Below are 24,884 nucleotides of genomic sequence, written 5' to 3'. Positions count from 1 at the left end.
TGGAACCTGCCTTGACTCAGGGCACGTGTCCAGTGGGCTACACGCAGCTGACAGCCTGGCCACATGAGGCGAGGACGGGGCTGGAAACCAGTACTCAGTTTACGACGTCCTGTCACCCCCTTACGATTTGTCAGCTGAGCATGTAAACTAGACCCTGCCCCCCATCACTGCAAGTCACCTGGGGCCCGACTCACGTCTCCTCTGTGGGGCACTTGGCCCCCAGGAGCGGGGGGGTCCGCACGCTGGTCCCCTGGAATTCCGAGCTGGGTCCACTCCGGGCAGCCAGTGCGCGGCTCTCCCTGAGCGTGTCCCGTGTCCGGCCTGTGCAGGAAAGCCCTGCAGCGGCTCGGCACATCGGAGGAGCAGCTCCTGGAGGCGGGCAGGCAGGAGGAGGCCGCGCTGGACAGAGCACCCTGTCTGCACGGCAGCCTGGCCCCCGACGGCTGGAGTGACCTGGAGATGCTGCTCGGCTGCGTCCGCTTCGCCATCGGGGATGAGCAGAAGAAGGTTGTGTGGACGGAGCAGAGCCCCCACTGATGGCACTGGAGCCCTTCCAGGGGCCGCGGGGACCTCTGAGTCCCTGCGATTTGAGCTCAGCCTTGTAGACACAGCCTCGGGCGTGCTCGCCTGAGCCCAGCTCTCTGGGCATCTGGTCCCCTCTCTCGCTGGGGCCCAACCTTGAACCCCATTCTGTGCAGGTCACAGACAGGCATTTGCACCGTCTGCCCACTTTTCTGCCAAGCTGTCTCCTCCTCCAAGGCTCAGTTGCCGTGTCCGAACCAGAGGCCCCGAGAACACATCTCCTGTAGAACGTTTCCAGAAAACCACCTGTCTGACCCCGATCTCCCCTTTGCATTTCAGGGTGCCGAAGGGCTCGTTCCCGAGCCCCTGAGGCAGGAGGCTGGTAGCCCTGGTGCCCCCGAAGTCACTGGCACCCCCGCCCAGAGCGGAGGTACAGACCCTTGGTGAGGTAATCTCACTGCCTCAGTGGCCAGAGACCTGCTTCAGGGGCTCGAGTTTGGAAAGTCGTGTGTACCAACTGGGAGATACGGTTTCCCAGTCACGGAAACAGTGTTTTCAGTGGGTTTTCTGCCTGGTGGCCACCAGACCCGGTGCGCCCGTGGGGGTGTCCTGGAGAAGCCACCCACAGACACCCTTGCACACGGGCTGGGCTGCCCCGAGCCCCACATCTGACCCCCTCTACCAGGCAGTAAAGAGCCTTTACTCCACCTCCAGAGCTCAGGAGACACGTGGACATGACTGGGCCAAGCACTCCTGGGCCCCCCGCCCCTGGTCTTGCCCCCCACTGCAGCAGACTGACCGCCATTTCGGCAGCGGCACCCCTGAACCCGAGTGCCCCAGAAGCTGCTCTGGGATTGAGGCAGGCGTGACTGTAAATAAGCCAGAAAACGACCTTGTGCATGTTTTACTGAAATACAAAGCTTTACAGCACTGGGCACTGTGGCTCTCCGTCCATGCCCCCAGGGTGGACTTGTCGGGGAGGGGAGGGCAGAAGCCCACCCACTCAAGGGAAAAAGACCCTGAGCTCTAGGCTCTCCAGGGCGAGCTTCTGCGTCCAGGAACGGCAGGGGGACACCGGGCAGGGCTGGAGCATCTATGAGCAACATCTGTGCCACAGCCCCATGTCCAACCGGACAGAGCCGGCCCGAGCCAGAGGACAGGCTCTTCAGCCTCGGACATCCAAAAAGAAGGACGAGCTTGGCTTACAGACCACGGACTGAAACCGGGTGTGCAGGGAGCCCACCAGGAATCCGTGGCCTCGTGGAAACCCAGCCAAGGGTCAGGAACTTGACCGAGGGGCAAAGCAAAACAAGCCCCAGGCTTGGTCTCAGGTTTCTTCAAAACCAGAGATTGATAAAAGGCAGATACTGTGTCCGTACACGGAGTGTGGTCTGAACCCTCCTGCCACCCACGCGATACCCGGATGCCCCGTCTCCTCTCAGGCGAAGGATATAGGAACATGTCGGGGCCCCAAGGAGGGAAGAGGACCTCAAGCCCCAGGTCCCAACCCGATCACGACCATCCTTACATGTCACAGACTGGGGGCCCCGCCTGTTCCTGGATCCTCTGGAATTCCCGTGCTGAGACACAAGGAAAGCAGTGTCCCCTGTCACGGGGGGACGAAGGGCCAGGGCACACACTCTCTCCCCTCCAGGCAACGGCCGAATGACACCAGCATCAGGGAGAGCCCTCCTCCCATGGGGCGCGTGGGGACCCAGTTTGGGACAGCCACCCATGTGCCCCCAAGGATGCTCACAGCTCGTTGTGGAGGGGACGGCACTGGGGGAAGAGCCTCTCCTCCAGAACCCCGTCAGGTGCGCACACCCAGGGGTCATGGGTCTCCCACTGCCACTTGGCCAGCTGGGTCCGCAGCAGGTCAAGGACCTGCACGTACCGGGGGTCGGCAGCCAGGTTCCGGGTCTCGCGGGGGTCCTGGCTCCTGTCATACAACTCCCAGCGCTCCCGGTAGTAGTAACGGTGGAGATCCTTATACCAGCCCGTGGGGCGGCCGGCCACAGTGCGATTCAGGAGGTCCTGAAAGGTGGGCGACACGTAGAAGTCCTGGTCGATGGGAAAGGGCATCTTGAAGTTGAGGTTGTGCACGAGGAGGAAGGTCCGGTGATGCACGGAGCGCATGGGGTAGGCCATGGTGACCTCGTGGTGGCTCTGGCTGCCGAAGACAGTGTTCCAGAGCGGCTCTGCGTCCAGCGCCGGCAGGAGGGACCGGCCAGTGAGCCGCACAGGCTTTGATCCAAAGATGGCATAGCTCGGGTAAGGGATGGAGAACCAGTCCAAGACGGTGGGCGTGAGATCTGGAGAGAAGGTTGTGTCTCAGCATGGTGGCCCTCCAGCCCCCCAAGCCGCTCTGACTCCCAAGCCATTCTGTAATGCTGGTGAGCCGCCTCGCACACGGGATCACCAACAGGGAGGAGCTGCACTAGGTCCCACACCTGGCACGGTCATCTTGGCCCTCTAGGACACAGTGCCTTTAACAAGAGGCCCCCACTTGGTGATATTTAGGATCGTACCAGAATCCTCCGGATCAGTAAGGAAGCCCCCACGGCGGGGGCTCATGGATTCCTGCCCTGTGCTGTGGCCACAGTGCTCCCCAACTTGTGCTTTGGAGACAAAGGGAGATGTGGGCCCTGTTGCCCTGACGCCTCAAAGCGGGGGTGGCGTGGGGCTTGCAGCATCAGTATCACCCGGGGAACTTGTCAGAAATGTGAATTCTCAGGCCCCGCCCCAGATCCACAGTGTCAGACACTCTGGGGTCAGGACCTGCTGTGCGGGGTTAACAAGCTCTGCGCGCCGGTGTGACAGTGTGACGCTCACCTGTGGGCCAGTGGGAGGAGCAACAGCCTCAAAGACCGAGACCCAAGCTAGAATCCTAGCTCGGTGCTCACGAGCTGTGTGATGGTGGGCAACTGCCCTGCCCTCTCTGATCCTCCGGACTGCATCTGTAGAATGGGGTGGCCGTCCCTTCCTTGCCCAGGTGGTGTGGGAACCACGTAAGGCAGCGGTGTGAGCACTGTCCGGACTTGGTGGTGCCCCTGAATTTTCACCTCTCCTCCCCTGCCCCTGTGTGAGCTGCAGAGCCGTACCTAAGAGGCTCACGTAGGCCTCGCTGACCTGGCCCCAGCGTTTCGTGTGCTCTGGGGATGACACCAGCAAGGGTTCAGCTGTGCCCGGCCAGTACAGGTTGGTCCTGCCGCTGGGGAAGGGGATCCCGTTGTCGGACGTGAAGATCACTAGGGTGTCATTCAGGACACCTGCTGTGCGCAGCTCCTGGAGCACGAGTCCAACCCCTGGGAGTGCAGAGGGGACAGCAGAGCTCAGCCACAGCCGGGCATGCGGGGGCGGGCATGTGCGTGTACTCACACATTTCCTCCTCCAGCTGCTGGGCCCTGCACCCTTGCCGTCCCACCCAGCACTGTGTCCTGCAGCAGGCCAGGGATGCCGGCCGTTCCTTAGCACGTCCATGCCACCCTGGGCAGCCACTACCAGCCGGACGCTGGCTTTGTTTTGTTTTCTGGAATTTCATGCCTATCCCATGGGGATAACCAGGGCAGTACTGGTGGTGGCTGGAAGACAGGACTCCTATGCCTGCCCCCTCTCTAATCACCATCCACTCATGGCACCAACAGGGATGCTATAAAGGTTCCAACCTCTTGTGGGGGCTGAATGGTGGTCCCCGCAAAGATAAACCCTCAGGAACCTGTGAACATGACCCCGTTTGAAGAAGGGGTCTTAGCAGATGCTGTCATCAAGGATCTCAAGGAGATCGTCTCAATGTGGCCAGGAGGGCCCTAGATCCCGTGACAACTGTCCTAATAGAAGAAGCACTGAGATCGGGGCACCTGGGTGGCTCAGTGGGTTATAGCCTCTGCCTTGGGCTCAGGTCATGGGCTAAGGGTCCTGGGATCGAGCCCCGCATCGGGCTCTCTGCTCAGCAGGGAGCCTGCTTCCTCTTCTCTGCCTGCCTCTGCCTACTTGTGACCTCTCTCTCTGTCAAATAAATAAATAAAATCTTAGAAAAAAAAAAGCAGCAGCACTGAGAAACGCGCGAGAGGCTATGTGAAGACAGGGGCAGAGATGGGAGGGGTGCAGTGAGGAGCCAAGGAACGCCTGGTGCCAACCAACGCTGGAAAGAGGAAGGACTGTCCTGTCCCCTAGGGCCTGCGGGGGGACACGGTCCTGTTGACACTGTGACTTCAGAGCTCTGGTCTGGGACGGGGGCCCACGCTGCAGCATACCCCACTGCCCAGGCTCCTTGAACCCACCTTGGTCCATGCGGCCAATGGTGGTGTACTGAGCGGCCAGGTCAGTTCGAGCTGCGGGAGTGTCCGGGACAAAGTAAGGCACCTGGAGGGGAGTGTGAGTGCGAGGTCAGGGCTAGAAACAGGCACATGGGCTGGGCGGAGGGGTGGACAGTCCTTGAACTGGGGCAGGACACCAGGGAGCCAGCCTTCCTCCCAGGGCCTGAGACCACCCTCCACCAATGCACGCTTGAGCCCAGGAAGTCCCTGCTCCTGGACACGTCACTCCACATCCCAATGCCTCTCTCCCGGCTCTGCAGATGGGAACCCGGATCCAGTAAGTCACGGAGTCTCCTCTTAAACGTGCTCAAAATCACACACCCCGGGCCAGGGCTGCCAAGCCCTTAGATTTAAGAGACGGAGAAGGAAGGGCACGCGAGCATCTTGGAAATATTGCAAAGGGCTCTCTCCTACCACCACGTCCTGTGGGTCATAGGTCCGCGGGGGTCCAGTCTGGATCCGCCCCATGCCGCGCTCGCCGTTGCCAAACTTCTCACAGAAGGCCCCGTACTGGGGTTGGGAGTGCCCACAGCGGTGGGGGTCATGGAAGGCGACGTAGAGGAAGAAGGGCCTGCCCAGAGAGGGGGGCTTGAGTCCTGAGTTCAGCCGACAGACGTGCCACCTGGCTTTCTACTCTGGAGATCCCCGACCTTTAGGAGGGTACACCCCGCAGCACTGCTCACTCCTCTGGAACTGGAAGTCTCCCTGGGATTGTCCGCCTCAACTTCCCTGAGCCTCCTTTCCGTTTAACTTGAGTTTCTGGAAACTTCTTCCCCTCCCTTGCTCCTCTACCTGGGGCCTCCAAGGATCCCAACTAAAGACTCTGGGATGTGCATCACAGGTTAACTGCCCAGAGGTCTGGCTGTGCGAGGGAGGGGACAGGGCCTCCTCACACCTGTCATCCCGAGTCTGCAGGAACTTCCGAACCAGCAGCTTAATTCTGGTGATGTTCCGTCCCACCTGGAGGACGGAGCCATTCTCCTCCGTGTACGCAAACTCGAAAGGGTACACCGTCTCGGGCCCTATGTGCTTCTTCCCAATGATGCCTGGAGATGGGGACACAGGCCTGCCAGAGTCCCCGAGGTATCCCACTGCCCTCTTCTGCCCCCCAAACCCCGTGCCCTGGAGTGGCTTCTATGAGGTCAGCCCAGGCCCTTGTCCGCACAGACCCAGGGCCCAGGGAGAAGGCCCCGGCCGTGGGGTGCTCTGAGGACGTGACATGGGGCGGAGGGTAGCTCAGGACCAGGTCTCGCCTGCCGGGGCCCATTCCCACTGTGGAACGAGGCTGCTCACCCGTGCGAATGCCGGCTCGGCCGAGCAGCTGCGGCAGGCTCTGCACCTCGTCGAAGGAGTTGAAGTGGTGGGCGTCCTGGTGCAGGCCGTACATCCCGTTCTGATGCTGCGGGGGGACGCCCCTGAGGCTGGGCCCGCCCCGCCCGCTCCTGCTCCCTCAGCCCGCCCCTTCCCAGGCCCCCCGGGACCCCCAGAGAGTCCACCGCCTCCCCCAGCCCCACCCGCTTCACGGGACAGCGGCAGGAAACACAGAGCCGGAAAGTGCACCCGTGATAACGGGGGCCTTTACTTTCATCCTGTCTACCTGTACTTCCCAACTCTTTGGTCATGAGCGCACGCCACCGTGGGAAGAAAAAGCACCAGACCTCGATTAACTGGATTTTTTACAGCGCCAAAAAACAGCCGACGCAACACAAAGTCAGACTAGAAAAAGACTTAAGGTGAGATGGGGCAGCCCTGTCCTCACTCCTGTGGCCCACGGCGGCCTGAGGGGCCTTCAGGGGACGGGGCGGCTGGGCGCTGGTCACAGCTTGTCTCTCCACACGGGTGTCGGACTCGGATGGGGACATACGGGACACGGCAGCTCGCCATGAGGCGATGTCATGAGACAACGTGACCGGAGGAAGTGCCTGTGTCCCCCCGTTCACAGCAACACTATTCATCATCGTCACGGGCAGGAACAACCTAAGTGTCCGGGGACCGATGGACAGGTGCACAACACGGGCCGTACCCATAGGACAGAACGCAGTCAGCCCTTTCAGCTGCGAGAAGGCAAGCTGTTCTGTGCTACAGCGTGGGGGAACCTGGAGGGCACCACGCTCAGGGCGGTAAGGCCGTCACAAAAGGACACATACTGCAGAACTCCACTTACATAAGATACTGGAGTAACCAAGCTCAAAGACCCGGACAGGGGAGGAGCGGCCGCCAGGGCTGGGGGAGGGGTGGGGAGCAGTGTTGACGGGCACCCCGCTTTCGTTTGGGAAGATGAGGAAGTTCTGGAGATGGACGGATGGACCACGGCTACACCACAGCGTGATAGAGGGGGATGCTCACGGAGGAGTAAAAGGGTGAGCTCTGCACTGTGCGTGTCCTAGCACAACACACACGGGGGAAGTGCTCCTGAGCGATACCATAACATGAGTTAACGCTGGGCGAGAGCGTGTCGGACACCTTCCTGCCTTCCTGGGTGCCTTATGTATGAAGTAGGAGCTTGGCCCACCCGTAACGATCCCACGAACAAGGTATTATCATGACCCCATCTAGCGGGTGAGACGATCGAGGTGCACAAATAGTGCTCTGCTCACAGTCATACGGAACAGGGGAGCCAGGGCTCGGGCGGCGGGGAAGAGAACATGGGCATGTCCCAGCAGAGGTCAGGGAGGGGCGCTTCCTCTCCCACGCCATCCTCCTGCCCCCTGCGTCCCTCACCTGGGGCAGACCGGTGAGCAGACTGGCTCGGCTGGGGGAGCAGCTGCTGACGGAGGAGAAGGCATTGCGGAAGGTCAGGCTGTGGCGGGCCAAGGCATCCAGGTGTGGGGTGCTGATGGCACTGTTGTTGTAGGCGCCACTCTCGAAGCCTCCGTCATCCGCTGAGGAAGGCAGAGACACTGAGGCCGTGGCGGCCTGGGCCAAGGAAGCCCGTGCAAGTGGCATACCCAGGTGGGCATGACCCAAGGCGGCATGACAGCTGCTTGGGATTGATGCCCAGAGGGACGGGACACCCAGAGGACACGGTACTCAGGCAGCCCTGTTAGGAAGTGGGCAGGACCGGTGGTCCCGGCTCCGCAGCGGCCACAGGAGGACGGTTTCTGCACCCGTGTCCCCAGCAAGGGGAGCGGATGGAGTAGGAGAGAACTGTTTACGCTACAGCGGACGGGCCTGCTTGGGGACCACAAAGTTAATCAGAAGAGTGAGTCTGGCAGAACGCCTGACCTCAAAAGAGGAAAGAACAGGGCCGTCTTGTGACAGCCGGGCCCTGGGCACCAAGTCTCGTGAACAGCAGGGCGCCGGGGGAACTTGTGATTTGGGGGAAGGGCTGCGGTTAGGGGAGAGGGCGAGGCGGGGCGGGGGGGGGACTGCGCTTTTCAGCCAGAAGATCGGAGCCACAGCACTCCCGGGTCTAGAAACAAACCTGCAGGGCTCCCCCGAGGCAGGGGAGGGGAGCGGGGCGCCCCGCACGCAGCCGTCCCTGCGGACTTGGGCACCCGCCCCTCGCCGGCAGCCCCTCTAGGGCTGTACCCCGCTGAGCTCCGGAGAGCCGCCCATGTCCCGCGCCGGAGGCCCCGCTGAGCTGGGCAGCGTGGGGTGGGGGTCAGGGCGGAGGCCGGACGGGGGTGCCGGAGGCTGGCCGGACCCGCGGTGGGCGAGGCCGCTCCTGCCTCCCGCCCCAAGGCGGCCACGAACGGGCCGGGTCAGCGGGGAGCGCAGGAGCAGACGCGAAGGGGCGCAGGGCTCGCCGGACGGGCGGCGGCGACGCACTCACCGAGGAGCAGCAGCACGTTCCGGGGACGCGCCCGGCGCGAGCCGCACAGGACCAGGGTCAGCAGCAGCAGCCCGCAGGCCGGCCCTCGGCGGCGCATGGCGGCGGCTCTGGCCCCGCCCCGCCCGCGGTCACGTGCGCGACCGGCCCGCCCCCCGGTGGTCACGCACGAGCCAGGTCCCTCCCCGGGCGGTCACGTGTGCTCCAGGCTCCGCCCCCTCTCCTCCCTCCCCCTCCCTCTGCGGTTCCTGCGGACCCCGCTGCGGCGGCGGCGGGAGACCCCGAGCTGCGGCGCCGGGTGAGTCCGCGGCGGGCCGGGAGCGGGCCCGGGGCCCCGGGGCGGAGAGGGCGAGCTTCCGGGGACGGGCCGGGGTCGCCGGGGCGGCGCGGGGCCCGAGGGGCTGGGCTCCTCCTGCGGGACCCTTTCCCACTGCGTCCCCGCCGCGTCCCCGCCATCCTCGGCCTTGCCGGAGCGGGTCAGGCGGCGCGGGGTCCCACCCAAGACCGCGGGTCGGGGGCAAGCGTCTTCGTGGGTGGGAGGCGGGTGCGTCCAGCGCCGGGGCGGGGTGGGGGGCGGTCTGGGACCGGCTCCGCGAGCGGCTGTGGGCCGGGCCCGAGAGGCTGTGGCGCGTCCTGAATTCCCGGCCTCGGACGTTGTCCCCGCGCCCGCTCAGTCCCGGGGCGCTCCTGCGGGGACGAGAAAGCCACAGGTGGGGCGTGGGGTGGGGCGCGGCCTCAGGCTGGGGGACCCGCACCGCCCGCGCCGCCGCCCGCCGTGGATGGTGGAGTCGGCCCTGCTGCGCGGGGGACGCGGGGGGCCCGAGGCTGCGGCAGCCCCCACCCCGCCGGGCGAGGGAGCCCCCGTGGACCTGCCGCTCCTCGCACTGCTCCCCGTTAAATCCGTGGGGAGGAGAAAGATAAATTATTTCGGGGGGAGAGACGGTGTCTAATTAGCGTTTCTCACGGAGAAATCACGTATCGCCTTTTTCTGGCCAAGGTCCGTGGACAGCCGGCAGCCCGGGCTGGGGCAGGTGGGATTCAGGGGAAGCAGTGAGCAGGCGCCAGGGTGGGGGACGACACTTATTCATTCTTGCGGTCCTTCGTGCCCAGGTGTGGGTGCCTTTCAGAGCAGCGAAAGGGCGTGTTTAATCCCTGTGGCTCAGACCCCTCGGGAGACCCCTGTGCCTCTCCCAGGCCCCTAGGCCCGCTCTGTTGCTGCATCCTGCCAAGCCCAGAGCCTGACCGCTGGTCCTGTTGCCCCCAGGCATGCCCTCCTCTGTGAAGGCATTGGGTCAGGTCCGGCCGTCGGGTGCCGGCATGGCCCCCCAAGCCCGCTGCTGCTCCCCAGCGGCCGTGCAGAGGTGGCTGCCTCTCCTGGCCTGGCTGCCCAACTACTCGCTGCAGTGGCTGAAGATGGACTTGGTCGCGGGCCTCTCGGTCGGGCTCACAGTCGTTCCCCAGGCGCTGGCCTACGCCGAGGTGGCTGGACTCCCGCCCCAGGTGAGACCTCTGCCCCTGCCCCACCCCGACTGCAGCCGCTGCCCGGAAGCAGGTGGGAATGCATCCTCTCCGCTGCAGACAAGCAGGCCGCCAGGACCCAGCCCCATGGGGCCCCAGAAATCTCAGTGTACAGTCTTTAGCATGTGATGGCCTTTGGCCACGTGCACACCCCGTCACTGCTCTTGTCATAATTGTAACTGAGCTGGTTCTGGGGTGTCCATCGGGGCCGGCAGGACGACTCACTGTGGTCTCAAGAACGCTTTCTTAGGCTCACAGACTGAGCAAGCACCCTGGCCCTTGTGTCCCTGCTGACACCCAGTGGGGTGCAGGTAGAAAAGAGGCCCCTAGTCACTGCAGGTCCACACTGTGCTCACGGAGGGCAAGCGCTTTGCCCTGTGTGCGCTGCTGTGCCCGCCGTCGGGACCGCCCCCACAGACCCTGTGCTCAGACATCTCCCCCCGGGACACTGGGGGCCCCCTGTGTGCCACCTCAATGCTTAGGGCTGTCTCCCCCCAGTACGGCCTCTACTCTGCCTTCATGGGATGCTTCGTGTATTTCTTCTTGGGCACCTCTCGGGATGTGACGCTGGGCCCAACGGCCATCATGTCCCTTCTGGTCTCCTTCTACACTTTCCACGAGCCCGCCTATGCTGTGCTGCTCGCCTTCCTGTCCGGCTGCATCCAGTTAGCCATGGGCTTCCTGCACTTGGGTGAGACTCTCAGGCCTTCCTGCCAGGGGCTACCCAGGCACCTGCCTCCTGGAGAGGCCCTGGCTCTTGGCCTTCTCTTCTTTGCCTGTCCTGTGCATGTGTGAAGGGAGAGGTTCCCTCAGCCCTCTGCTACTCTACTTAGAGGCCAGGACACTTGGAGAAGTGCCCAGGGCTTCAGACCCTAGCCTCCCTTCCTCACCGTCCAGACCAGTCCAAACAGGGTGTGTGCCCTACCTGTCTTCAACCGCACTCCCGCCAAACCTCCTCTCCCAGTCCATACCCACCCACGTCTGCTGAGACTGGGCAGAGCTGGGGCCACCAGCTCAGTATCCCCTCTCGGCCGCCAGGCTTCCTGCTGGACTTCATCTCCTACCCCGTCATCAAAGGTTTCACCTCTGCTGCCACTGTCACCATCGGCTTTGGGCAGATCAAGGTAGGCACGCTGGCTGGCAGCCAGGCCCCTCCTGGGTTGCGGGATGGAGGCTGGCTTCCCTCTGTGCAGGCCAGTTGACGTGTTGCTCTTCCAAATCTCAGACCACAAGGTGCTCCCGTGGGTCTCCACGGATCCCGGCAGCCCTCGGGGGAGATGCTGCGTGCCGGTGGGACAATACGACAGGTTATTGGGGTGACCATCAGCGACAGCCTCGCCCCTGTTGGGGTTTTGGGGCCAGTGTGTTTGGTTTGCCTCACAGGGCGATTCTGTTCTGCTGCCTTCCCTACCCCTCCGCCAGCGCAGCCTCGGGCCGTCCACGTCCTGCGGACATGTTGACCATCAAGTTGGTCCTCCCGTGCTCATGCTCGTTTAGTTAGATTTCATTTTAATGTTTTTTTCTCCATTCTGTTCAGTATTTTTCCTTTAAGATTTTATTTATTTGAGAAAGCAAGTAAGTACAAGCGGAGGGAGGGGGGCAGAGGGAGAGGGAGAAGCAGACTCCATGCTGGGCGTGGAGCTTGACGCGGGACTCGATCCCAGGACCCTGAGACCAGGACCTGAGCCGAAATCAGATGCTTCATGACTGAGCCAGCCAGGTGCCCTCTTACAGGTGGTGTTAGAAACAGAAACATAAGGAGACATGGCATCTGAGAAATACTGAACAGGGGGGCGCCTGGGTGGCTCAGTTGGTGAAGCGTCCTACTCCTGATTTCAGCTCAGTTTGTGATCTCAGGGTCCTGGGATTGAGCCGCATCGGGCTCCATGCTAAGCACGGAGTCTGCTTGGGGTTCTCTCTCCATCTCCCTTTGCCCCTCCCCCTACTCGCCCTTTTTCTCTGTCTCTCTCTCTCTGAATAAATAAGTAAAATCTTTAAGGAGAATTTGCAAGAAATCCCGGAACTAGTTATCACCAGCGACTGTTTCCTTTTTACCAGGGGTTGAGGTCCCAAAGCGCAGGGGTGGTTTTGCTTTGTAGCTGGCCAGCCCTGTGCTTTGTGCAGAAGTAGGTGAGTGCTCGGGGGGGGGGCGGTGTGCAGAGCGGAGTGGAGCCATATTGTGTAGGCGATGGCCTGCCCCGTCTCAGGACCCGCTGTCAGCACTCCTCCTCGCTGAGGCATGCCTCCCATGGTCAGGGCTGGCCCCGCACAGCCTCCCTGGCAAGCCAGAGGAAAGGAGCGGACCTCCTCTGTGCTCCTATGATGCCGGATGCTGGGTTAGACCCTCCCTTGCCTTGGGTTGTCCTGACGCCCCTGCGAGGCAGGATCATCACTACCTGTGCAGAGAGAGGAGGGAAGCCCTTAGGTGCGGCGGACATGTGCGTGTGGCATGTGCGTGTGTGTTAGGATAAGCCTGGCCAGTGCTGCTTAATGGGATGATCTGTCTTTTATTCTGAAAGTGTCTTTTTTGGTATCAGGAATGTTCTTTTGTGCAGTTAGAACATATAGAAGGTGGCTTCTTTATGCATGGGTGTTCGGCAATGCTAGGTCTCCTAAGTCTTTAACACCTTGACTAAGTCACAACAGCCATCTGAGAGCCTTGGGCCAGGGTGGGGGTCAGGAGTCAAGGGTTCTCCTGACCTGCTCTGGCAGGAGCTCCCTGGGTCCCAGAATCTAGTGTTTCCACCCTGGAGTCTGTCCCCATTCAGGCTGTGTGCGTGGGTTTTGGGATCTTGGAATTTAACACTGTGGGGGTCTGGGCCTCAACCATCCTGCTAACACTCCACACCCATTGTCAAGTGGGATAAAGAATTAAAACACAGAGGAGAGCCCCTTCTCCCCTCCAAGGACCCTGCCCACCTGTGTCCCCTTGCCTGGAGACCCTCAGAGCCCCTGGTGGTTCTGCCCAAAAGCTTCACCTGATTTTCCCTCTAGGGGAGCAGTACCGGGCAGGTGGGCCTCAGACCAGGGGCAAGGGGGTGTGGGGCGTGTCAAGGGCAGTGGGGCCCATGGGGCAGGCACAGTGACCTGGACCCTGGACCAGGGCAGTGGGGCCCATGGGGCAGACAACAGTGACTTGGACCCTGGACCAGGGCAGGGATGTACTGGTCTCTCCCTTTGAGATCACTTAGGCTGATTTTTGTCACAAGGGAGAATTATTCACCAAGAAGTGTCGTTGACCGTGAACGTGAAATGCCTTTTCGTTGGAGGATAATTCTGATCTCCTTCCCCTGGGGGTTTTGGGAATGGGCAGATGGTTCCCGGGGAGCCATGGGATGTGCCCCTGAAGGGGGCTGAGATGTGCCGAGATGCTGCAGGGGAAGGTTGTCTAACTCTGTCTGTGTTTGGACAGAACCTCCTGGGACTGCACGATGTCCCGAGGCAGTTTTTCCTGCAAGTGTATCAGACATTCCGCAAAGTTGGAGAGATCAGGTACCTGCCCGCTGTGCGGTCCCTCGCTTCCCTCCGGAGCCCCTCTCCCAGGCCCCACCCCGTTCCCCCACCAGCTGGCATGGATTCCAGTCCCCTGGGGCCCGGCCGCCCAGACTGGGTCCCAGAGCAGCACCTGCAGGGGTCTGAGGAGCGGGTTAGAAACACGGTGTCAGTCAGAGGGGCGGGTTAGAAACGCAGTCTCAGCCCCGGGCAGCCCTGCTGCTTCAGTCAGGGCTCGACAGAGCCCCAGGGAGTGGGGGCGTACACCCAAGGTTCAGAAGCTCTGACGGGGCCAGGAGCCAGTCTGCTGGGCCCCTGCACGCAGCCTCCGTGGGTGGTAGGAGGGAGAGGGCCCGGTGCAGAGGAAGAGCCGGGGTGTCTCTGAAGGTTTGTAGTGCAGTGAGGAGAGCACATGGCGCGGGGGAGGCAGGTGCAGACAGAACGTGCAGGGAGAGGGGATGAGAGCCGGACTGCCACTCGTGCGCCTTCTTCAGATGAAGGACAGACAGGAGATGCTCCTAGAGGGGCCCATCTGGAAGCCAGGATGCCTCGGTGGCCTGAGGAGGAAGAGGTCGCAGTGGTCTCAGGGGAGCTGCTGTGAGGGAGCGGGGACACCTGTGACCCACTGTTCTCTCCTCCACTTCTGATCGGCTGCGAGGCTTCCCCGGGCTGAATCCAGCTGAACCCGGGGCTCCCTGGCCCAGGACATGCAGACGACGTCCTCTTAGCTGTGGGGCGGGGGGTGGGGGATGCAGGGGAATCCGAGACTGACAGGCCAGAGAGCCGGTCTGTGAAACGTGAACCTTCCGGAACAGATGCAGCGCCTGTGGCCACAGGGCTACGTGGCTGTTAACATGAGCCTCTAGTCCTATCACCATCGCGTTTGGGGCCTCGACTCCCAGGCCTGCATGTCACTGAGTGTTGAACAAAGCTGTGAAGTACAACGGGGATGCATGTGGCTTAGGAAAGAGCGAGGAGAGACGTCGGGAGAGAAGGCCTTCTGGCAGAAGGGGCGATGGGAGGGCGGAGTTGTGTGCCCGGGGCTGCCAGGGTGTGACTATGTCTGTCCGCAGGGTGGGTGATGCCGTGCTGGGGCTGGTGTGCGTGCTGCTGCTGCTGTTGCTGAAGCTGATGCGGGACCATGTGCCCCCTGTGCACCCCGAGATGCCCCCGGGCGTGCGGCTCAGCCACGGGCTGGTTTGGACGGCCACCACAGGTGAGCGGGGTTCTGGCGGCGGCTGTCCTGCGCACCGAGGCCGCACCCGCGGGGTTCTGCCGTCCCTGGTCTGGGTGTGACCTGGGCACTGGGTTATTGAAGCTTGCCAGCAGGCTCCGAGCCACAGCCCGGGTGGAGAGCGACGTCCAGTATGCTCGAGCACGGCCGATCTTGACCCCCAGGGACCTTTGGCCGTGTCTGGAGGCATCTCTGGTTGAGACTCCCAGGTGGGGTTGTCACAGGCACCTGGTGGGGAGAGGCCAGGGAGGCCGGCAAACACCTGCGGGGCACGGCCTGCCTCGGTGAAGGAGGAGCTGGTTCAGAACATCCCGGTGCGAGGCCAGGAAGCCCTGGCTGGTCCCTGATGGAGAAAACACGTGGACCACGTGGGTCGGGTTGAGCCGTGTGGGGCTGAGCCTGGGTTTCCCATCCCATGACGAGCCACAGGGCCCTGGGCCTTTCCTGCATCCTGGAAGGTTGTAAGCTCCTGAAGCTGTTGTCCCAACGACAACGTCAGGGATGAGGCTGTGATGTAGTCTTTTGAGAGCTCACTGAGTAATGGGGTCCGATTCTGGGGAGAGGTATATCCCTCCCATTTAAGAAGCCAGCACGGGGAGACCTGGGTGGCTCTGTTGGTTAAGCCTCCAACTCTTGGTTTTGGTTCATGTCCTGCTCTCAGGGTGGTGGGATCGACCCCCATGTCAGGCCCTGCGCTCAGTGGGGAGTCTCCTTGGGATTCTCTCACTCCTTCCACCTCCGCGCCCCCCACCCCCAGCTCGGTCATGCGCACACGCTCTAGCTCTCTCTCAAATAAATAAAATCTTCAAAAAAATAAAAAGGGAAACAGCCAGCACCACTGGGGGAGGAGCCGAGAGGTGGGACCTGGGGTGACCCGTTGATGACACAGGTAGCCGTGTGTGTCGCCGTGGACCTGTCCCACCCTCTCGCGTTTGCCGGGCCATTCCCTGTTCCTGCCTGCCCCTCGGTCGCTGGTGTGTGTGCCATTTCCTGGCTGGAGTGTTGGGGCTGGTGGTGGCTGGGGACGGGTGTCATGCTTCCTCGCGTGTATTTACTGCCCCGTTGCCCAGAGGAGCCAGGTTTCACCGGCAGGTCTCCTTCTGTCCTAGCCCGCAACGCCCTGGTGGTCTCCTTTGCCGCCCTGGTCGCATACTCCTTTGAGGTGACCGGATACCAGCCTTTTGTTCTAACGGGGCAGACTGCCGAGGGGCTCCCTCCCGTCCGGATTCCGCCCTTCTCCTTGACCACGGCCAACGGGACAGTTTCCTTCACTGAGATGGTGCAGGTGGGTGGAGATGGGGAGCCAGGCCTGCTGGGTGGAGCCTCGGTGGTCTCTGGGCCTGGGTCTGCACCCCTGAGGCCTCTGCCTTGTAACGAGGAGCTCCAAGCCCAGCTGGGACCGCCGAGTCCTTGGGATGGGGCGCCTCTGGGTGCAGTGACAGGCACGAAAGGGTCCCGACTGGGCAGGACCTTGAGGGACGCCACGTTTGGTGTTCTGGCCCGAGCCCAGCATGCTCCTCGAGCCGTGGGCCCGGCAGAGCAGGGATGTGGTTGGTGCTCTGCTTTGCGTCCGGCCCGGAGGGTGGGCTCCCAGCTCCGCAGCTGAAGCTCGGCTTCCAGTCAGACGTGACAAGCCTGTGCTGGCCTTGGTGGGTCACTGCCTGGCCGGCCCCTCCTCACCTTCCCCGGAGGCTCAGCTGCTGTCCCTCTCTCCCCTCAGGACATGGGGGCTGGGCTGGCCGTGGTGCCCCTCATGGGTCTGCTGGAGAGCATTGCGGTGGCCAAGTCCTTCGGTAAGCTGACCGCCGTCCCTGCCCCCCGGTGGCGTCCTGGCCTTGCTTGCCTGCCCTCTTGTTTGCTTTTATCCGCTTTGGTCTTTAACAGCTTGAGTTTTTAATCGAAGGAACGCGTGCTCGTGCATTTGAACAGTGTAGCAGAAGCGTGTTTCTGACAAAAGCCGCCGTCCGGCAGGGGCTGGTAACGTGTGTGATGGTAGTTCTGCTGTCCGGGAGGAGAAGGGCCTGTGTCTCGCCGTCGCCTTTCCTGTGGCGTCAGCGTGTCCCCCACCCGTCCCCGCCGGCAGAGTCCCAGGGCGCCGGGACGCATTAATCTGCCTAAATGCCCACTGACTCGCAGACCTCGGATTTCTCCGGAGCCTGCTCGTCCCTGCGCGGCCCCTCCCTCGGGTCTGCGGGGCGTCCGGCTTCATGCTGTGCCCATGGATGACATGTTCCTTTGCTGCTATGATGGTCACGCGCCCATGGTCCTGGGCTGCGGGTCAGTTCTGAAGATGAACCCAGTGAACGGCGTGTACGTGGCTGCAGCTCCGTAGACCGGGTCTGCCTGTGCCCGCGGCTCGAGTCTCCCATCCTCCCAGAGTCGCGTGCCTGACACGCATTCGCGGGCTTGTCCCCACTAGGCCCCAGCCGCTGCCCCCCGACCCGCCGTGCAGGCCGATCAGATCTGCCTTGCGCAGTTTTTGTTTTTCCGATGATTTTCCCCGGGGTGGGGGGCTTCGGGGCCCTCTGGATTCTGCACCTCATAGCGTTTATGCCCCTTGGGGCTTTGAAGCTGTTTTCTTCTGAAGTCACCGGACGTCGTGTCCAAACGTCGAAGCTGTTTGTTCTCCGAAACCGGGGCTGGAGACCCACAGCCTGCGGCCCAAGGGCGGTTTTTATGTTTTTAAATGTTTGAACGAGTTTCCAAAGAGGATTAGGATTTTCTGACGTACGAGAAACGCATGAATTGGCGTCTCCGTGTTTATAGAAGGTGGTGTCCCTGGAACACAGTCTTGCTCACGCGTTCACGGGTCCCCATGCCGGCCTCCAGCTACGACAGGCACCGAGTCGTCCGGACAGAGAGTGGCCCGCAACGCCTACAGTATTCCCAGCCTTGCCCTTTCCCGGAACGTGAGGGCTTCATTCCATGAATGTTTTCTCAGTGGTGACTTGTGTCTAGTGACAACGTTTTTATGGTCCTTTGTCCGTAGCTTCTCAAGGTGGTTACCGCGTCGACTCCAACCAGGAGCTGCTGGCCATCGGTAAGTGCCCCGCGGCGGCTCTCTGAGGCCCAGTGTGAGTCTCCACGTCTGCCCGAGCCTCGCAGGTCCCCGGGGGTGGTTGTGGTGAGGTCCATGGAGCAGAGCTGGCCCCGAGTTGGGCCCTTTGAAAGGCTCACGTGGATTCACCTGTAAACGATCGCTGGGAGCAGGCAGGTCACCTGCAGTATCCCTGCTGACCACAGCTTGTCCAGCGCTGGCTCTGTGCCCAGCCCTGAGGGCTGTAGCCTTGTTCTGTCAAGGAACGTTCAGAATGTCCCCCCTGGAGTCAGATCGCTGAGGAACGTGGCCAGGCGGGACTTGCTGGACTTGATTGCCCAGGTCCCCCGCCCCAGGGCCTCCCTCCAGGCCGGCAGGCAGCTCCATGAAGACTCAGGGAGACCCCAGCGTGGACAGTCTGTGCATGGCATCCCGGTTTTGTTTGTGTGAATCCAGCCTCTCTGGTGATTCATTGTGAGGGTGTGACGTGCCTGTTCATTTCTGCTATCACGACTGTGTTTGGATTTTGTGGACACCAGGCCTCTCTGCCTTTCCTTCCTGCTCCTGGCGAGGGGGCGCGGTTCAGAGCGGGCAGCGGCACTGGGTGCCTTCCCGGCAGAGTCTGCGGGAACCTGCCCCGTCCCCCCCACCCCCGCCCCGCCCTGGGCCCCTCCCTCAGGCCAGCGATTTGGAGCTGCGCTGCTGGGTTTCCCCACAGCCGAGGGCATGGAGCCCCAGGATGGGTCGCAGGAGCTTTGGGGGCGCTCATCTCTGAGCCCGTGCTGGCGGGCATCACCTCAGTGGCTGGCAAGGAGCAGTTGGCCAAGACTGGCTTGCCCCCTGTGACCTCCCGTGGTATTTGTGAAGGTGCCAGGCTGAGCCACGTGCTGGTGGGTCACAGGGGCAGACCCCTTGTTAACCATGATCTTCTGCCCCAGCTGGTCATCTCATGAGAAGAGTATGGGCCTGGAGGCACTCGTGGGGTGCGGCGGGTGGGCAGCCAGCCTCTGGGCAGCCTTAAGTGTGCTTGGCCCCTGCTGTGCAGGGGGGTTCCTCTCCCTGTTACACGTGGGGAAAGGTGTTCCGCTTACTGGGCAGGGCCGGGGCCAAAGGGAGGGTCAGTGAATTTGGCAAAGATCATGGTTTGTTTTCCCTTCCCTGAGACAGACACACAGACACAGACATAGGACCCCTGGGTGACTTCTCTGGTCTTCTGTCTTCTGTTTCCTCTCTGGTTTTTGGCCTCCTTTTCTCTACCACCCCCCCATCTATTTTAAACCTTTCTCTCTCCTGGATAAACCTCTTCCTTCCGCTTTCTTCCCAGGCCTGACCAACGTGCTGGGCTCCCTCGTCTCTTCCTACCCGGTCACCGGCAGCTTTGGACGGTGAGTGACCGTCCAAAGTTCTTCCTTCTCTGTGCTTCCGGGGTGGAGGGGTCCCAGCCCAGGCCAGAGGGTCCGTGTCCACCTCAAAGAGCCTGCCCGGTCCTTGCCCACATCTCAATCCCACTTTGTTGTCCTCTGGGGCCGAGGTCAGCCCGCCAGTGGCCGCATCTCTAGAGCAGCAGCACCCGTGGGAGGCAGGAGTGGGTCTCACTCTGCCGTCCTTCATGATCTCACATGGTTTTCTCTGATGGCCTTGTGGTTTACTCCTAAAATGTTGCCAGCCCGTGGCCGTGCTCCGTGCCTTCCTAAAGGAAGTGGGGGCAGGAACCACCACCCTCTGCCTGCAGAAGCAGGGGAGGGTCACGCACAAGCGTCCATGCTCAGTGCCACTGATGGTCCCTCGAGAGGCAGAGGGTGACCTGGGGCCGAGAGGGGGTGGACGCCTCAGCCTGCAGGGCCCAGATCCCCGGAACCACTGGCCCCACCCTGTCTGAGTACCAGGCCCCCCTGACATCCCCACAGCCCTGCATCCCAGGGGCCCCAGGGCATTCTCAGTGTCCCCCCTGCAAACAGGCGTCACGGTGGGGCTCACGTCAGAGTTACCAGAGGTTACGTGGGGAGTGTGTACAGCAGGGCCAGGGGCCACTTTGTGGGATAGAGGCTCTGTTCCCGTGTCATAAAACTTCTCACCTGCTCCTGCTGCACGAGCAGTGCGCCAAGGCCAGCGCCAGTGTCTGCTAGGCCGAGATGTCCCCTCGAAGGCGCTCCTGTCCTGGGAGACCGGCCTCCCTGCTCTTCCAGGCTCCCACAGCCACTAATGGCCTCTGTTGCCTTCCAGGACGGCTGTGAACGCCCAGTCGGGGGTGTGCACCCCAGCAGGGGGCCTGGTGACAGGTGAGCACCCCCCCTTGTGCCCGGACTGCGTGCGGGGGTGGGGCTGGAGGTCACGGGCGCCCCGTGTCCCCACAGGCGTCCTGGTGCTGCTGTCGCTGGACTACCTGACCTCGTTGTTCTACTACATCCCCAAGTCCGCACTGGCGGCCGTCATCATCATGGCCGTGGTCCCGCTGTTCGACATCAGGGTCTTTGGGACGCTGTGGCGCGTGAAGAGTACGTGTGCCCTCATCTGCCTTGCACGCACACACCCGTCCTGGGTTCTTTACCCACGCCCTCGCCGACCCAGGTGGTCGGGCTGAGCTGGGCGTCCTTTGTCCTGGGAGGTGGTCCCGCTGCCGGCCGTGGGTCAGGGCATCCTCCAGCCCCTCAGGCCACCAGGAGCCCCAGACCAGCTCCATGAGGTGCTGAGCGAGTCTGCAACTAACAGGGTACCCGCTGCTCCCTCCTCCCCCACACCTCCACCCCTCCCTCCCCCAAATCCCCTCCCCTCCCCACCTCTCCTGCACTCCTCCCGGTCCTCCTCTCTCCCTCCTCCTCTGCACCTCCTCTCCTCCCCACCCAGTCCGCTCCTCCGCTCCTCCCGCACCCCTCCCCATCCTCCTCCACCCTCCCTTCCCCACTTCCCCTTCTCCCTCATCCCTCCTCTCCCAGTCCTCCGCCTCCTGTACTCCTCTCCATCCTCCTCCACTCCTCTCTCTCCTCCTCTCCACCTGCATTCCTGTTCTCCTCTCCTGCCGCCCCTTTCCCAGCCCCAAGCCCAGTCCAACAGGGGACGATGGGAGACTTCCAGGGTGACCAGCCTGTCCTGACAGAGCAGTCCCCAGCTCCCGGCCAGTCACAGTGGTTGGGACCCCCTGCGCCTGCAGGGCCTTTCCTGGAACAAGTGTCTGTTCTGAGGGAGGGATGGGGCTCATGGGCTTCTCTGCTGTCGGCCTCCCGGAGTCACCAGGTAAGGGAAGTGGTGGTTCTAGGTGGTTCTCAGCCCACACGTGCCTGTTCTTCCCTGAGCCACTGACACGTCCTGGGACAGCCCCAAGACGTGTACTGCCATGCCTCCATGGGCGGCCACCAGCTGATGCTTCCTGCCCGCACCGAGGCCCTGGGAGGATGGAGGCCTCGTCTGAGTGATGCATGTCAAGGTCAAGTCCTGGGTGAACCCCCAACTACTGCCCCCCAAGCCTTCTGCACCAGGATACTTTGTCCTGTGGCTCACAGAAGTCACTGGTTGCCCAGGGTCAGCCACATGATCTCTGGGAGGTCGCAAGGCCTCCCTGGCCCCCAGCGTCCTGGGCCTGGCCCCGTCCCCAAGTCCTGTTGTCAGGCCCCTGACAAATGTGCACTGTGGACGGGCTCCCAGAGGGCAGGGGCTTGGGCCAGGCCCTCAGGTCTTGGCCCCTCTGCCAGGCTGGGAGGGGTGGGGCTGACACGCCTCTGCGCCCGCGTGGCCTGTGAGTGGTGTCAGGCCCTGAGTCCCCAGCAGGGGGTCCCCCAGGGGCTTCAGCCAGCCGGACCGCTCTCTTCCAGGGCTGGACTTGCTGCCCCTCTGTGTGACGTTCCTGCTCTGCTTCTGGGAGGTCCAGTACGGCATTCTGGCCGGGACCCTGGTGTCTGTGCTGATCCTGCTGCACTCTGTGGCCAGACCCAAGATGCAGGTACCAAGCCATCCTTTCTCCCCGCGAGAGGGATCCGTGGCCTCAGCAAGAGGGATCTGTGGCCTCAGCGGCCTGGGGGGTGAAGGTGCCGAACTCCTCATGCACCAGCTTGTCTGCCCTGTGCTCCCCCACTCCCAGGGGCGTGGGTTGGGGGCTCCTGCCTGGACGGGCCGCCCTAGCCCAGCTGCCAGCTCGGATGTGCCTCCCCTCGCTCTGTCCCCTGTCCCCAGGTGTCCGAGGGGCCGGTGCTGGTCCTGCAGCCGGCCAGCGGCCTGCAGTTCCCGCGATGGAGGCCCTCGGGAGGCAATCATCACCCAGGCCCTGGAAGGTACACAGGCAGGGTGGGCCCTGGAAGGTACACAGGCAGGGTGGGAGGGTGCGTTTGTGCCCAGCTCCTGCCACTGTCTCCGCACCCCAGTCTGCTGCTGCAGGACCCAAGCCCTGTCTCAGCTCTGGGGCAAGCCCCCCGCTCCTGCGTCAGGAGGCTGGCTACCTCAGGACAGCGTCGAGCGGGGTGCTTGCCGTCTGCACGCAGCAGGGCAGGCTGTTCCCAATCTCGGTTCCTAAAGACCCAGCCTTTCGTCTGGGGCATTGGGATTTAGGGGAGAAAAGGGACCTGTTTGTTCCCTAAGGGGAATCATTGTGGTTTCCAGACAGCTGTTGTCTGGGGTCCTGCCAGCCCTGCCCACCTGCTCCCCGCTGGGGACAGAGCCCCCTGTGGCCTCGCCGTACCCCTGCCCCGGGCCAGGGCCTTCTGCAGCCGCCCCGCCCCGTGTGACCAGCGGCCCCATCTCCACAGCGTCGCCCCCGCACTCTGCCATCCTGGAGTGCACGCATGTCTGCAGCATCGACTCCACCGTGGTGCTGGGGCTCGAGGAGCTGGTGGGGGACTTCCACAGGCGCGGCGTCACCCTCGCCTTCGTCGGCCTGCAGGTGGGCAGCGTCAGCGGGGCGCTGGCTGGGCTTCTGTCCATCCCCACACCTGCCCGTGAGGGCCGTGCAGTTACCATCCCTGAGCTGGGGCCCCGAGAAGGTCCCATGTCCCACCTGCCTGCGGTCCTGCGGCGAGGTCCCATGTCCCACCTGCCTGCGGTCCCGTGGCGAGGACGCTGGGCCCCCTGGCTCCAGAGCTCACTCCTGAGTGTCACCTTCTCTGTCGGGTTTGCACAGCTGGTTTTCAGAGTTTCCTGTGAGTGAGAATGTAAATAACCTCCCACTTCTAGCGCGGCAGAAAGCTAGTTTCTTCTCTCCGTTCTCCTGCCCGGAGCTGAAGTTGTGTCTGCCAGGAGGCTAGGCGAGGCTGTGACACATGGTGGCGCTGGGCCTGGGGGCTGGGCCCATCCATGCGTGCGGGCAACAGCGGCCCCGCCCCTCACCCCTCCTGGAGTTAGTTTCTCTGCCCCGCAGGTTCCTGTCCTCCGTGTCCTGCTGTCGGCTGACCTGAAGGGTGTCCAGTACTTCTCCACCCTGGAAGAGGCAGGTGTGTGTCGGCAGAGTCCCCAGAGAGAGCAGAGGCCACGTGGCGTGCCCACCGCCTGCAGGATCGGGGGGCAGGACCGCAGGACAGACTCTGCTCTGGGAGGGTGGGGCGGCCTAGTGCAGACGTGGGGGCAGGGGCGCGGTGCGCGAAGTGGAGGGTAGGCCCTCCTGTTCTGGGAGTTATCTCGGGGGTGTTTTAATGACGCGTGGCGTGTACCCCGCGGACACACACACCTCGTGTGCGGCTCGAGGTCTGACAGGTGGGTACAGCCAGGTATGCACCGATGAGATGTGGACCATTTCCATCGTTCCCGAAAGTGCTGTCAGTCCGTCCTCGTGACCCCCACTGGGGGCAGCCACTGTTCCAGTTCCCTCCCCCTGGGTCAGCTCTGCCTGTTCTAGAACCTCACGTAACTGGAATTGAAGGACTTGGTCTGTGTCTGATTTCTGGGGCTTAACGGGTGTCGTTGCTGGGAGCAGTTTAGGCGCTGACCCACAGGAGATGGGAGGAGACGTGGCCTAACCGTGCCAGGGGACCACTTGGCCCTAAGGAAGGGTCATCTGGGCGTGGACAGTGATGAGGCGCTGACAGGGATTTAGGCGGAAGCTGCCTGGGCTGGGAGTGCCAGCGGGGGGCACCCCAACTCCCTGTGACCCAGGACTCGGAAGCGCCACCTTCATCCCATCCTGGGACGTGGCCCTTCCTCACTTCAGCCTCTTTCGAGTTTGCAAACCTTGTATTTTCTGCAGAGAAAAGCCTGCTGCAAGAGCCTGGGACCCAGCCGTACAACGTCGGCGAGGACTCCATTCCGGAGCACAAGGTCGCCCTGCTGAAGGCCTGAGGGGGCGCTGGTAGGCATCTGATGCCTGGGGAGTCCCGCAGAAGGTTCTGGGTGCTGTGATGCCAGATGCCGCCCTATGAACACCTCGGTCCCGGGCTCTGCGCAGGTGACCCCCGGAGGAGGAGGGAGCCACGCATCAGGATGCACGGTGGGACTCACGCGCTTCATTCGGGGTGACTGGAAAGTCGTCTCCCTCTGTTCCTGGGCATGAACCTCTTCCTGAAGGACAGTTTGCAGAGAGCCTTCTGGAACGACTGCCTGGGGGTGGGGTGGGGAGCAGGATTTCCACCTGGTCCGGGGGCCGGGTCTTCACACCCCAGCCCCTTCCCAGTCCCGGGGCCGCAGGGTTGGGCAGCTCTGAGGCGGGTTCCAGTCTGGGTGGTGGCATCTGCGCTGCTGTTGGGAAGGAAACCGAGATGTGCCAAATGACTTAACGTGTCCGTGAAAAGGAATTTTGTTGTCGGTGTTTTTTAAATTAAAAAAGCAAGAGCTTTGGTGTTTTTGTAAAAACCATAAATGCTTATTGTAAAATGTACTGGAAACCACCCCCTCCATCCACTTTGGTAGTCGCCCAGGCCTGTCCCCGCGGTGCGCGTGCCTGTCCGTGTCAGTGTGCGGGCATGTGCTCCCAGCCGCGTGTGGACGGGGTCACGGCGTACGCGGTGCTCTGTACCCACACTTCCGTGCAGTCCTCGCTGTGAATTACTCGTTGTGATAATAAATAGAGAACACATGGTC

General features: G+C 62.5%; 4 protein-coding genes across 4 annotated transcripts in view; 2 read left to right on the top strand and 2 right to left on the bottom strand.

The window, feature by feature from the left end:
* The window catches only part of CARD14 (caspase recruitment domain family member 14), a 28,390-nt gene extending 26,933 nt beyond the window's left edge, over window positions 1-1,457 (top strand). Inside the window, exon 22 of the mRNA XM_047707189.1 lies at window positions 330-1,457. Within this exon, the coding sequence (XP_047563145.1) occupies window positions 330-537 (208 nt within the window). The 3' untranslated portion in view covers window positions 538-1,457. The remainder of the gene's footprint in view (window positions 1-329) is intronic.
* SGSH (N-sulfoglucosamine sulfohydrolase) lies at window positions 1,412-8,762 on the bottom strand. Its single transcript, XM_047707191.1, has 8 exons — window positions 8,614-8,762; window positions 7,560-7,720; window positions 6,132-6,237; window positions 5,734-5,884; window positions 5,253-5,409; window positions 4,803-4,884; window positions 3,624-3,827; window positions 1,412-2,834 (listed from the first exon to the last, which is right to left on the bottom strand). The coding sequence occupies exons 1-8, from the start codon at window positions 8,708-8,710 to the stop codon at window positions 2,275-2,277; spliced, it is 1,518 nt and encodes a 505-aa protein (XP_047563147.1). The 5' UTR covers window positions 8,711-8,762; the 3' UTR covers window positions 1,412-2,274.
* Window positions 8,742-9,878, bottom strand: LOC125087520 (proline-rich proteoglycan 2-like). Its single transcript, XM_047707920.1, has 2 exons — window positions 9,854-9,878; window positions 8,742-9,556 (listed from the first exon to the last, which is right to left on the bottom strand). The coding sequence occupies exons 1-2, from the start codon at window positions 9,876-9,878 to the stop codon at window positions 8,742-8,744; spliced, it is 840 nt and encodes a 279-aa protein (XP_047563876.1).
* SLC26A11 (solute carrier family 26 member 11) lies at window positions 8,806-24,884 on the top strand. The gene is given in 18 exon segments (XM_047707190.1): window positions 8,806-8,908; window positions 9,875-10,110; window positions 10,627-10,819; window positions 11,167-11,252; window positions 13,541-13,620; window positions 14,694-14,836; window positions 15,964-16,139; window positions 16,575-16,647; window positions 17,844-17,894; window positions 19,216-19,276; window positions 20,115-20,170; window positions 20,246-20,386; window positions 21,698-21,825; window positions 22,056-22,120; window positions 22,122-22,153; window positions 22,625-22,758; window positions 23,233-23,305; window positions 24,055-24,884. Coding segments are annotated over 17 exon segments (1,818 nt in total). The 5' UTR covers window positions 8,806-8,908; window positions 9,875-9,876; the 3' UTR covers window positions 24,147-24,884.

This window comes from Lutra lutra, chromosome 16 (assembly GCF_902655055.1).
Source record: "Lutra lutra chromosome 16, mLutLut1.2, whole genome shotgun sequence".
Classification (NCBI taxonomy): domain Eukaryota; kingdom Metazoa; phylum Chordata; class Mammalia; order Carnivora; family Mustelidae; genus Lutra; species Lutra lutra.
The sequence above is the reverse complement of the archived record's forward strand: the minus strand, read 5'-3'. Positions and strand labels throughout refer to the sequence as shown.

Excerpts from the sequence above, each read along its gene's own strand:
- SGSH (XM_047707191.1), bottom strand. The coding sequence starts at position 8,710 with ATGCGCCGCCGAGGGCCGGCCTGCGGGCTGCTGCTGCTGACCCTGGTC. Across the intron at positions 4,885-5,252 it reads ATGACCCACAGGACGTGGTG|GTGCCTTACTTTGTCCCGGA; the intron begins GTAGGAGAGAGC and ends ACTCCCCTCCAG. Across the intron at positions 3,828-4,802 it reads CATTGGCCGCATGGACCAAG|GGGTTGGACTCGTGCTCCAG; the intron begins GTGGGTTCAAGG and ends CTGCACTCCCAG.
- LOC125087520 (XM_047707920.1), bottom strand. The coding sequence starts at position 9,878 with ATGCCTGGGGGCAACAGGACCAGCG. Across the intron at positions 9,557-9,853 it reads TGGGGGCAACAGGACCAGCG|ACACCGTCTCTCCCCCCGAA; the intron begins GTCAGGCTCTGG and ends AACGCTAATTAG.